The 14,367-nt window shown below is 39.4% G+C and overlaps 1 protein-coding gene across 6 annotated transcripts in view; it reads right to left on the minus strand.

The window, feature by feature from the left end:
- The window catches only part of PKNOX2 (PBX/knotted 1 homeobox 2), a 327,238-nt gene that overhangs the window by 78,151 nt on the left and 234,720 nt on the right, over positions 1-14,367 (minus strand). For all 6 annotated transcript variants that reach the window (XM_063436753.1, XM_063436752.1, XM_063436748.1 and 3 more), the window contains one exon: positions 8,433-8,569. In XM_063436753.1, the coding sequence (XP_063292823.1) occupies positions 8,433-8,569 (137 nt within the window). The remainder of the gene's footprint in view (positions 1-8,432; positions 8,570-14,367) is intronic.

Genomic DNA, 14,367 nt, shown 5'->3' on the forward strand with positions numbered 1-14,367 from the left:
TTTACTTCCCTTGCCGTTTTGCACTTAAGTTGCTGGTGTGAACGTTCTAATGAGGTACAGGGGTGGTCGAATGGAAAGCGTTCGTATATAACAACTCCCGAACAGAAAAGGAAAAAAATACAGGAAAAGGGGCAAAATGTACAAAATAGGTGGTAGGTTCCGCCACACTATAATAATACTCTGAGCTATACTATTATAATAATCTGAACTGATATCCAGAGCAGTAATAATACCCTGAACAATAATTATACAGTAATTTGTATTAATACTCCAAATTATAATAATTCTCTGAGCTACAATAATACAATAATCTGTAATAATACTCCAAACTATAATAATACTCTGAGCTGTAATAATAAAATAATATATACTAATATTCCAAGCTATAATAATACTACAAGCTTTAATAATACAATCTCTAGTTATACTCCTGTCACTGGAGTCGTACCCCAACACACAGGAAAGAGGAAACCTAGAAAAGGTGGATCCGAAAGACGTATTAACGAGCCTTAGAATGGATTTAATAATACAACAAGAAACAGGGTCAAGATAAATCAAGGTCAGAATTACAGAAATACACAGAGTCAAGACAAAGCTGGGTCAGGATACCAGAAATCACAAGTCAAATACGAAGCCGGGGTCAGGATACCAGATATCACGAGTCAAATACGAAGCCGGGGTCAGGATACCAGAAATCACAAGTCAAATACGAAGCCGGGACATTCATACCAGAAAACAGGAATCAAATACGAAGCCGGGATCTTGATACCGGAAATCATGAGTCAAATACGAGGCCGAGGTCAAAAACAGGAAATCACAAGGGAATCACTAGGAACACTAAAAGAGGATCTAAACAGAAACCACGATAAGGCAATGAATGGGGGCTCCAACAAGCCTTAAATAGGTTTACCTAATTTCTGATAGGTCCACATCATCACTGCGATCCAAAACAGATTAGAATTGCAATGATGACGTGGTCACTCTAGGAGTGGGAGTGATGTCACATCCACATCTATTTATAGACGTCCTGCCGCACGGGTGCGTAGTTCGGCCAGACCACGTTGGAGCTCGTTGGAGGTAAGTAATGCCACAACTCCAGGCTTTATTAGCTGCACTAATACAATAATACCCGACCAGTAATATACAATAAGATGCAATAACTCAATGAGCTGTAATGGTGCTTAGAGAGTGTCCCTTTAACTCTCTGAACAGGTCTTTTTTTCTGTGGACTGTTTTATCAGGTGTATAGGAGACAAACTGTAGACACGACAAATTAATTCACTTTGACATTCTCTTTTTCAGAGTGAGATATCAGGATATAAATCCCGATCTCCTCGTGGCTGGTACCGACCGTGTACCCTTGGTTGAGATCATCAAACTTGGCAATCTCAGCCAATTCAATGCTTTCCTGTAGGAAAGCACTGGGGGGCTATTGTGCATCTCTATGAGGAACATTCAGCTCTTCAAAGCAGAGCGTGGAAATGCTGAACATCACTGCTGCACTTTGCGTAGCACTGATCCAGGAAACACTTCTAGTGGCCATCTGAGTGACTGTCATTAGAGCTGTTACTAAGCAGTAATGTAAACACTGCTTTTTTTCAGAAAATACAGAGTTTACATTGAAAAGGTTGCAAGGACATACTTTACACACTAGAACAATTACAATTAAGTTGTATACTGTACATTAAGCTGCAGTTTTTTCTGGATACTATAGTGTCCCTTTCAACATTGAGACCTGCACCACCAGAACCATTCCCATCACAAGGAACCTACCACGACCCTTGCCATCAGAACCCTTACCACCACAACAAACCAAGAACCTACCATGAACCACCAACAAAGACTTTAAAACTAATTTTGATATATTTTAGGTTTAAATTGTGTTTTTCTGTTTTTATTTACATTCACTTGTAGGATATGTATAACAACCTTGTTGAATTCATTTTATCTGTGCTATAATAATGGGCACATGAAAGCCTTGGAGACTGTATGTTAATTTGAATTGAATGGGGCCTTGTCAAATTTATTGACATGAAATGCAAAAATCCCCAATGTGGTTTTGAACTGTCATGCTACCCAGAGGCAAGAAATTTTAATTAAAAAAGTCTTAGAAAGCCAGATAATGTGAAGCAATCAGTTCATAAAGCCAGCATGGCTCTAATTCCTCTAATGCCTTCTGCTGTCCTAGTAAACCAGTGGATATCTGTGCAAATATTGTATGTCTGGAGGCTTACTTTCATTGGTTGGTGGGAACACCATTAACAGGTTGGGAGTCATTGAGGTTAAAGGACCACTCTAGGCACCCAGACCACTTCAGCTTAATTAAGTGGTATGGGTGCCAGGTCCAGCTAGGGTTAACTAATTTTTTTATAAACATAGTTTCAGAGAAACTGCTATGTTTATCAATTAGTTAAGCCTTCCCCTTTTTCCTCTAGTGGCTGTCTCACTGACAGCCGCTAGAGGCGCTTGCGTGATTCTCACTGTGAAAATCACAGTGAGAGCACGCAAGCGTCCATAGGAAAGCATTATGAATGCTTTCCTATGCGACCGGCTGAATGCGCGCGCAGCTCTTGCCGCGCGTGCGCATTCAGCCGACGGGGAGGAACGGAGGCGGAGAGGAGGAGGAGAGCTCCCCGCCCAGCGCTGGAAAAAGGTAAGTTTTAACCCTTTTCCCCTTTCCAGAGCCGGGCGGGAGGGGGTCCCTGAGGGTGGGGGCACCCTCAGGGCACTCTAGTGCCAGGAAAACGAGTATGCTTTCCTGGCACTAGAGTGGTCCTTTAAGACCTTAGATGTGAAATATCAGTAGATAATCTTGATCGGAGAAATTATATTCTGATTTTACAGAATTCTGAAGAGAGAGATTGGTACTAATCATGCTAATCGCAGTCTCCCTACTGGCTGATAATGGTATATTGTTCATTCACCATGCATCAGAAATTGTACAAGATAAACACATCTCATTGTTTTAAATTACTACACAGTCATAATGTAGTGATTGCCGCCACTACCCTTACTCAACGTCTACATGGGCTAATCACCGTGCACTGCCTGTAACTCTCCATCTACATGTAGTGATCACCTCGTACTGCCCATAACTCATCCTTTACATGGATTGATTATTTAGCACTGCCTATAACTCGCCGTTTACATGGAGTGATCACCTCGTACTGCCCATAACTCGCCGTTTACATGGAGTGACCACCTCGTACTGCCCATAACTTGCCGTTTACATGGAGTGCTCACCTCGTACTTCCCATAACTCACCGTTTACAGGGAGTGACCACCTCGTACTGCCCATAACTTGCCGTTTACATGGAGTGCTCACCTCATACTGCCCATAACTCGCCGTTTACATGGAGTGATCAACTCACACTGCCAATAACTCGCCGTTTACATGGAGTGATCACCTCTTACTGCCCATAACTCACGGTTTACATGGAGTGATCACCTCGTACTGCCCAAAACTCGCCATTTACATGGAGTGATCACCTCACACTTCCCATAACTCCCCATCAACATGTATTAATTGCCTCGCACTGCCTGTAACTTATCGTCTACATGCAGTGATCACCTTAAACTGCCTATAATTCCCAATCTACATGGAATGATCACCTTTGTAACGGATCGTTTCACTCACAAGAGGATAAAAACCGTTTAGGCGATAATCCCCTTTCAGATAGACTATCAGCTACTTCAATCACCAACCTCCCGAACTCCAAACTGCAAGAATCCCCCAACTCCCGAACAGGAAACACACGAACCCTGGAAGCAGCCGAACAGGAAAAGCCCTACGAACAGCTTACACTCCTGGCAATCGGCATACAGTCAAATTCCCCCCAAGAATGAGACGACGCTTTACTTTGAGGGTTAAAACAGGAACTCACTGTGCTGGCACACCCAGCCTGGTTTTTATTACGGTCTTGCACATACAGGACCGCCCACAGGGAGGGATAAAATAACCAATAAAATAACAGTTACAACCCACAGTAAAGTCCTTCCCTCTGCCTGTGATACAATTACCTTACACAATGTGAAATTTAATTATCACAGGCAGAGAAATACAGTTTTTACAAATATACTATAACTTTAAAACTATACATCACATTCACATAAATTATTATTACACATTCACAATCAATCCATTCAGGGGAACAACATATTAAAAAATGGCACGAATCAGACCAGGGGTTCAAAAGTTAGCAAAAGTATTAATAAAACCCACTGCCAGCATGGCTTTCCGGCCCAATCCAGTTTCAGAGTCTTCTATCCTGGAGATAATTGAGAAGTAATCCAATTACCTCCAAGGACAGAGGCAAAACTCCATTAGCCACATGGCAGACAAAGGACAATAAAAGACATAAAATACAATAAAATACACAAGGTTACATTTATTACATAAAAATACAGACATTCTACCTATCCTCAGATAGCTTAGATCTGAGCGCACATTATTACCGGATTGTGCTCAGATCACATACATACAGTTCAATTGCCATGGAGCCAAAGTCTTTCATACAGTCTTTCAGTATACGGCTGGGCTCCATGGCATAGCTATCTGGGGTAGCATGGCTTGAACAGTCCACAGAAAGGCACAAACCAGGGAAAAAGAACAGAGGCCATAGTCTAAAGGCAAGAGGCGGGCAAGCAGCCCCCTCCAAGGACACGTGGCGAGGTAGGTTTCGCCACAACCTTGCACTGCCCATAACTTGCCATCTACAAGGAGTGATCATCTACCACTGCCCGTAACTCCCTGTCTACATGGGGTGATCACCTTGCACTGCCTGTAACTCCCCATCTACATGTAGTGATAGCCTCGCACTGCCTGTAGCTCACCATCTACATGGAATGATCGCCTCATACATCCAGTATCTCGTTGTCTACATGGAGTCATCTCATTGCACAGCCCTGTACATAGTGTGATCTCCTCACACAGCTCGTATCTCACCGTCTACATGTAGAGATCACCTCACACAACTTGTAACTCAGTTGCCTCACACAGCCCGTAACTCACAATCTACATGGAGTGATTGTCTCGTGCAGCCTGTGTCATGCCATCTACATGAAGTGATCTCCTCACACAGCCCGTATCTCGGTGTCTACATGAAGTGATCTCCTCACACAGCTTGTATCTCGGTGTCTACATGAAGTGATCTCCTCACACAGCTTGTATCTCGGTGTCTACATTAAGTGATCTCCTCACACAGCTAGTATCTCGATGGCTACATGAAGTGATCTCCTCACACAGTCTGTATCTCAACATCTACATGAAGTGATATCCTCACACAGCCCATATCTCGGTGTCTACATGAAGTGATCTCCTCACACAGCTTGTATCTTGATGTCTACATGAAGTGATCTCCTCACACAGCCCGTATCTCGGTGTCTACATGAAGTGATCTCCTCACACAGCCCGTATCTCGGTGTCTACATGAAGTGATCTCCTCACACAGCCCGTATCTCGGTGTCTACATGAAGTGATCTCCTCACACAGCCTGTATCTCGATGTCTACATGAAGTGATCTCCTCACACAGCTCGTAACTCAACATCTAGATGGAGTTACTACCCCACACAACCTGTGCCAGGTGTGAGCTCAAGATAAATCTCATGTAACTTTACTGCGCAGATAACATACAGGGAGTGCAGAATTATTAGGCAAGTTGTATTTTTGAGGATTAATTTTATTATTGAACAACAACCATGTTCTCAATGAACCCAACAAACTCATTAATATCAAAGCTGAATATTTTTGGAAGTAGTTTTTAGTTTGTTTTAAGTTTTAGCTATTTTAGGGGGATATATGTGTGTGCAGGTGACTATTACTGTGCATAATTATTAGGCAACTTAACAAAAAACAAATATATACCCATTTCAATTATTTATTTTTACCAGTGAAACCAATATAACATCTCAACATTCACAAATATACATTTCTGACATTCAAAAACAAAACAAAAACAAATCAGTGACCAATATAGCCACCTTTCTTTGCAAGGACACTCAAAAGCCTGCCATCCATGTATTCTGTCAGTGCTTTGATCTGTTCACCATCAACATTGCGTGCAGAAGCAACCACAGCCTCCCAAACACTGTTCAGAGAGGTGTACTGTTTTCCCTCCTTGTAAATCTCACATTTGATGATGGACCACAGGTTCTCAATGGGGTTCAGATCAGGTGAACAAGGAGGCCATGTCATTAGATTTTCTTCTTTTATACCCTTTCTTGCCAGCCACGCTGTGGAGCACTTGGACGCGTGTGATGATCATGAAAATCATGTTTTTCTTGAAGGATGCAGACTTCTTCCTGTACCACTGCTTGAAGAAGGTGTCTTCCAGAAACTGGCAGTAGGACTGGGAGTTGAGCTTGACTCCATCCTCAACCCGAAAAGGCCCCACAAGCTCATCTTTGATGATACCAGCCCAAACCAGTACTCCACCTCCACCTTGCTGGCGTCTGAGTCGGACTGGAGCTCTCTGCCCTTTACCAATCCAGCCACGGGCCCATCCATCTGGCCCATCAAGACTCACTCTCATTTCATCAGTCCATAAAACCTTAGAAAAATCAGTCTTGAGATATTTCTTGGCCCAGTCTTGACGTTTCAGCTTGTGTGTCTTGTTCAGTGGTGGTCGTCTTTCAGCCTTTCTTACCTTGGCCATGTCTCTGAGTATTGCACACCTTGTGCTTTTGGGCACTCCAGTGATGTTGCATCTCTGAAATATGGCCAAACTGGTGGCAAGTGGCATCTTGGCAGCTGCACGCTTGACTTTTCTCAGTTCATGGGCAGTTATTTTGCGCCTTGGTTTCTCCACACGCTTCTTGCGACCCTGTTGACTATTTTGAATGAAACGCTTGATTGTTCGATGATCACGCTTCAGAAGCTTTGCAATTTTAAGAGTGCTGCATCCCTCTGCAAGATATCTCACTATTTTTGACTTTTCTGAGCCTGTCAAGTCCTTCTTTTGACCCATTTTGCCAAAGGAAAGGAAGTTGCCTAATAATTATGCACACCTGATATAGGGTGTTGATGTCATTAGACCACACCCCTTCTCATTACAGAGATGCACATCACCTAATATGCTTAATTGGTAGTAGGCTTTCGAGCCTATACAGCTTGGAGTAAGACAACATGCATAAAGAGGATGATGTGGTCAAAATACTAATTTGCCTAATAATTCTGCACTCCCTGTATTGTAAGCAGACAAAGATGAATGGTTTAAAATACCATCTCTTATACTACTGTTTGGAAAATACATCTCATATACAAATTGTTGTTTGTTCATTAAACAGCTAATTGTAGTGATTTGAAAACCAATTTGCTACTTTTGCCATTTGGTTTTCAGTTTGTTACAATTCACTGTTCAGTGGGTAAACCCAACATATTAAATGTCAAATGCATAAAAAAAAATAAAAAAACACCTGAAAATGTTTACTAGGTAATGGACTATTCATGAATGAATGATCAAACTGTTAGTTAAGCTTCTCTTTAAACCCAGATGTTGTTATTGCATGGAATTTATACAAAGGGGGAGGGTTGGACATTGTCCCCCACCCACCCTGTATGTATGGGATGGGGGTTAACATACAGTTAAGTATCCAGAAAGACCCAATGAGTAATGACTGCCATTGACCTACGTCCATCATAGGCTCCCATTTAAAGAGAAAGATGGTCTTTTCTTTGATCCAGGTCATTCTGCGAAATGGTTGGTGGAGTGTACGTTATGGCAAAATATAAAAAATGCTTACCTCAACTGTGCCAGAAACCACAGCAAATAAATAGAAAATGATTATTTATCATCTCTAATACAGTGGACTAGTAAACTTTATTTTATCCGGTTCCACAGGAGGTGGCAGAGAAAGGAGGCAGATGTTGTGGGGGTTACAGTCTAAATGAATTGATCGCTAGGGCTCTGCCAGTATAGTAGATCAGCTGACACGTTATCTCTCTAACCCGCGGCAGTGGCAGAGTTAATGGATGAGGTGGGGCAGTTGGCACAGGGAGGGTTTCTGAGGTGCGTTATGTTTAGTTTTGTGTCATTTATGTGGGTGATTACTCTGGTTAATGTGTCCCAGGGATGTGGATCACATGCCATCTCGGCATATACATAAATTTTAGTGATGTGTTTCTCAGTTTTTTAACCATTAGAATAACTTTTTGGAATAAACAGATGAAAGAGGGGACGATAATTCTTCACATTGTCAAGAATTTGAAGAACGTCCCCCACAGCGTCCTCTGAAAGGACAGCCACGGACACCCACCTACGGGATTCTCTCGACTTTCATCTCATTTTAAAGCCATGTTTCTATAAAAGAGAAAGAGAGCAGGTCTGCTGACAGACACGGTGAACACACAGACTGCGTCCTGCTGACATGCTTGCCCAGGGCTGTATTCACTGCGCAGAGCGCCATTAGCATTTTTGTGAGTGTTTTGAAGTACCTGTAGACAGCACGCTTGTCAGATTCGAGCTGTGCCTGAGGGTCTAGGGGAGCACCGGGGACAGCACTGGCTGCTGCTGAGGATGCTGGGAGATGCACTGGCTGGGCCTTGGTGGGCTGCTGGGCTGTGGCCGTCATCTAATCAAAAGGAAAATGATCAATTAATAAAGACTCAAATTACGTGTAATTAGCATCACATTAACATATCGATACAGTGTTAAAATAATGCCCTTACGTGTGGTCATTACAGCACGCGTTACCTGGAAACCATAACGCAGGCGTGAACGCACAACAGGGCTTATTAACAAAACCAGACATTGAGGAAAACCGACAAACAAATTCCACACGTATTAGACCAAAATGGTCAAACTAGACAATCAGGAAGCGTTTCTCTGATCTGATCTACTATCGTCTGAAACGTTCCTCTTCAATTATTCCACACGTTCCCATTTCGTAAATAAACGAAACAACAACAATAATATTATTACATGGCAAACATTAATAATAATAATAATAATAATAATATTAAATGGCAAACATTAATATGAATATTAAATGGCAAACATTAATAATAGGAAAAAACACAGCATGTACTAAACAATAATAATATTACATTGCAAAACAATTATTTAACTATTAATAGTAGTAATAAATGGCATATACTCAGAATATTAAATGGTGTATAATAATAAATAATAATAGCAAGTATTAAATGGCATATAATAATACATAATAGTAGTAAGTATTAAATGGCATATAATAATACATAATAACTAAGTGTTAAATGGCGTATAATAATACAAAACAATAGTAAGTGCTAAATGGAGTATAATAATAAATAATAATAGGAAGTATTAAATGGCGTATAATAATTGTAAGTATTAAATGGAGTATAATAATAAATAATACTAGTAAGTATTAAATGGCGTATAATAATAGTACGTATTAAATGGTGTATAATAATAAATAATAAATAATAATAGGAAGTATTAAATGGCGTAAAAAACATAATAATAGTACATATTAAATGGTGTATAATAATAAATAATAATAGTAAGTGTTAAATGGGTTATAATAATAAATAATAATAGTAAGTGTTAAATGGCGTATAATAATACAAAACAATAGTAAGTGTTAAATGTGTATAATAATAAATAATAATAGGAAGTATTAAATGGCGTATAATAATTGTATTAAATGTAAGTGTTAAATGGCGTATAATAATACAAAACAATAGTAAGTATTAAATGGAGTATAATAATAAATAATACTAGTAAGTATTAAATGACATAATAATAGTACGTATTAAATGGTGTATAATAATAAATAATAAATAATAATAGTACGTATTAAATGGCGTAAAAAACATAATAATAGTAAGTATTAAATGGTGTATAATAATAAATAATAATAGTTTGTGCTAAATGGGGTATAATAATAAATAATAATAGTAAGTATTAAATGGTGTATAATAATAAATAATACTAGTAAGTGTTAAATGGGGTATAATAATAAATAATAATAGTACATATTAAAGGGTGTATAATAATAAATCATAATAGTAAGTGTTAAATGGGTTATAATAATAAATAATAATAGTAAGTATTAAATGGCGTATAATAATAGTACGTATTAAATGGTGTATAATAATACATAATAATAGTAAGTGTTAAATGGGGTATAATAAATAATAATAGTAAGTATTAAATGGTGTATAATAATACATAATAATAAGTATTAATTGGTGGATAATAATAAATAATAAAAGTACCTATTAAAGGGGTTAATTTATCAGGATAGGGGAACTTCTATTAGGACATTCTAATGGTTTCCATGGTGATGTCACATGGTAACATATTATTATTATGTTATTATTTATATAGCGCCATCGAATTCCGCAGCGCTTTACAATGGGTGGACGAACAGACATGTAGTTGTAACCAGACAAGTTGGATGCACAGGAACAGAGGGGTTGAGGGCCCTGCTCAATGAGCTTATATGCTAGAGTGAGTGGGGTAAAGTGACACAAAGGGTAAGGATAGTATTAGACTAGTGACAGTTGCAGAAGAGGAATCAGTCGTGAGCTATTAACAGTTTAATTGATACGCTTTTATGAATAAGTGGGTTTTTAATAACTTTTTGAAGGAGTGGAGACTGGGTGAGCATCTAACAGAGGAGGGAAGCGAGTTCCACAGGAACGGTGCAGCCCTGGAGAAGTCTTGAAGGCGAGCATCAGAGGTGGGAGTACGGACAGAAGATAGACGTAAGTCTTCAGCAGAGCGTAAGGGCCTAGACGGGACATACTTGTGTATTAGGGAGGATAGATAGGTGGGAGCAGCATTATGTAGAGATTTGAAAGCAAGAACCAGAATTTTAAATTGAGCCCTATATCTTACAGGAAGCCAATGTAGGGACTGGCAGAAGGGTGAGGCGTGGGAGGTGCGGGCAGACAGGAAGATGAGCCTTGTTATTATGGAATCTCATCTGTTTTCGTTTTATAAATCCTTCCCACCGCCATAGGAGAATTATCTGCTGATTCTTCCCATTAAAGTACGTTTTATTATCCTGTGTTATTCCTGTTTACACAGACAGCCACCATATTTTTCAAACCAACACCCCTCCGGCTCCTGGGAGCTGCTATACCTGCCATGTTCCCTGGACACATATTGCGTCTATCACGTGCTGACTATTTATCACATTCACAAACTGCAGGAGAAAAGTACATTTTCACATTTATTGAATACAGCACCACATGAATTCCATATACTGCAGGGCAAAGCTTTTCATGAACTGTCCAACATGCATGACAATTGCTATGCGTTCAGGGAAAGACGGCGGTACCGGTACTGCTAGCCCTGCCTACAGCGCAGCCTATAGATGCTGGTAATATGTGAGAAGCAGAGCTGCTCGCAGTACTGGGCTCAGCAGAAGCCATATTGGTATGAAATATCTGCTGTTTAGCTCAATTCTAGCAATGCTAAGAATAATTTATTGCAACTGGTCACAACCCATATGTTGGATGAAAAAATAAAAGCCTTTTCATGTGTCTTATGCAATATGTTCGCATGAGTTTGGCATAATTCTTGAAATATCTGTCTAACAAATCGTTAAATGCCAATTATATGGCCCGTTTGTATCTCTTCCCCAGAGTTTTCTTAAATTCACAGAGCTGTATAGGCAGCTGCAATGATAATCTGTCTGTCAGTCAGTTAGTCTGTATGGTTGCCAGTCTGTCTGTCTATCAAACTACACAAGACTGAAAACAATGAACTTCTAATTCCAGATTTCAAGCTAAAATGTATTCATGCAGAATGGAATGATAGTACACAGTTATAACAGCACTAATCACTCAATCTGTCTGTCCGTCTATCTATCCCCTACGTAGACTTTGACTTTCCCTTTCAGACTTGGTTGACTTGGCCCCGAGATACGATGCAGTTCAATCAGCCATTTTGGTGTGATGTGGAAACTGCGGTGCAAATACCCCAATGTCAAAATCTGTAGTTTAGGCAAATCAGTAACGCTGCACAATTTTATCAAGTTTAAATCACTTCAGGCAGATATCTTGTGCATTCTCTGTATGCAGCATGAAATTTATTCTGGGCGCTATAAAACGTGAGGACTGAAGGTGATCCTGTACATTGTGAAGATGGTTCTCCTATTTGCATCTCAGGGATAAACAGACCGCCCACTGCGCTAGGCTTCAGTATTCATGTCTTTTCTATTTCTTAGGCCACGTGTGGGCAATTATTCAAATTGTTGTGCAATCTTCATAGTGTGAACATCCCTAGCCTCACACAGGCATGAAAAGCTCTGGCTGCCCCCCGTGCCTGACGTTTATCAGGACTCTAATTGAAAAGGATAAAAACAGTGAAGATAAAAGGGGCAGCACCAAACGCAATGAAAATGTAAATCGCCATTGAGTCATCTCGCTTTCCAAACTAACTCCAGCTGAGCAGCAGTTATTGGGGAGAGGAGGTGGCATTTTCAGGCCTTCCAGAGAAGGACATTTATCTGTAAACTGCTATATCCACACTTTGGATTAAAGAAATCTATCCAGCAACATCAAATATTCTGGGAAAGAGATACAAACAGGCTGGACCTTTGTGTATATGCTCACACATACACATACATTCACATATCCACAGCCACTCACACCTACACATATATAAGCACACATACATTCACATATCCACAGCCACTCACACCTACACATATATAAGCACACATACATTCACACACGCTCACATGTACACATATATAAGCACACATACATTCACACACATATACACACGTAAACATATATAAGCACACATACATATACACACAGACACTCACATGTAAATATATATAAGCACACATACATTCACACACACAGACACTCACATGTACACATATATAAGCACACATAAATTTACACACACATATACACACAGCCACTCACACCTACACATATATAAGCACACATACATTCACGCACATATAAACACACTCACACGTACACATATAACACACATACATTAACACACACATATAAACACAGAAACTCACACCTACACATATATAACACACATACATTAACACACACAGACACTCACATGTACACATATATCAGCACACGTACATTCACGCACATATAAACACACTCACACGTACACATATAACACACATACATTAACACACACATATAAACACAGAAACTCACACCTACACATATATAAGCACACACACATATTCACACCCACATTCACATCTACACATATATAAAAGCACATAGATTCATACACTCACACTTACACACGTAAACACCCACTCAAACGTACCTATATATAAAGACACGTACATTCACACACAAATTATTCTTATTGTTATTTATATAGAGCCAAATAATTCTGCAGCCCTTTACATGTTATGAAAGGGGGGTGGGGGGGGGGGGGAGGAATTTTACAAGAAATAAGACAATTACGTAGTGACACAGGAACAATGGGTGGATGAGGGCCCTGCTCAAACGAGCTTACAGTCTAGAGGACTTTAACACATTAAGACATGCGTACTCATACATACAAGCTAGAATCTTCTTTCTACAGACCATAGCACTGCCTTCTGTGGCCCGTGGTTGTGCTTATAGCTCTACTTTTTCTAAATGGTTTTGAACATAAATAATGTTGTTTTCTTCTTACATTATTCTTAAATAAATTCCTCAGTGTTCCCCATTATACATTTATTTTTTCCTGGAACTATGGTGTATTCTTTCGAATATGCAGGAAATGTATACAAAATACCATTAAGAAAATCTATGCACAAAATCTAAATATAAAATGTGCCAGAGATATTTTAAAATATTCATGTTTTTGAGAAATGTAGCGTATCACAGTGTTGGTTTTTATTTCAGATTACATTCTCCAACTAAGGAGTTTAGTTAACCCGATGGTTCGGGTGGGAGGGGTGGGGAGGTCTCTGTACAGTCCAACATCTGCAAAGAAAAGGGTCCATTCAGAGATCTCTATGAAGATATAATTAAATTCATCTTCAGGACAAATTTTGACAATATATGTATATTTTCTGCCACTTTAAAAGATACTAGAAATAGCTTGTGTCACCATTTGAAGAAGCCAACAAAGGCGAAACGCGTCTTGGGAAGAGAGAAGTATATGACATCGGCTGTAAAATTATTTTTTATTGTTTTATATATTTTTTATTGTTTCATTTATTTTTAAATTGTGTTAGATAAATAAATATAGTTTATACACACCTCCTCCCACAAACTTACACAAAACTGTTTTAACTTGGTGCCAGTTATCTACAGGCTCCAGAAAAGATGTGCATACACCTAATGTTCAATAAGCAATTATTTTGCTATACTGCTGCCTGATAAATTGCACCCAGACCTTCTGTTTTGCTTCCTCTTCTCCTATATGAACATGTGAGGAAAAACT

The sequence above is a fragment of the Pelobates fuscus genome, chromosome 11, assembly GCF_036172605.1.
Source record: "Pelobates fuscus isolate aPelFus1 chromosome 11, aPelFus1.pri, whole genome shotgun sequence".
NCBI lineage: Eukaryota > Metazoa > Chordata > Amphibia > Anura > Pelobatidae > Pelobates > Pelobates fuscus.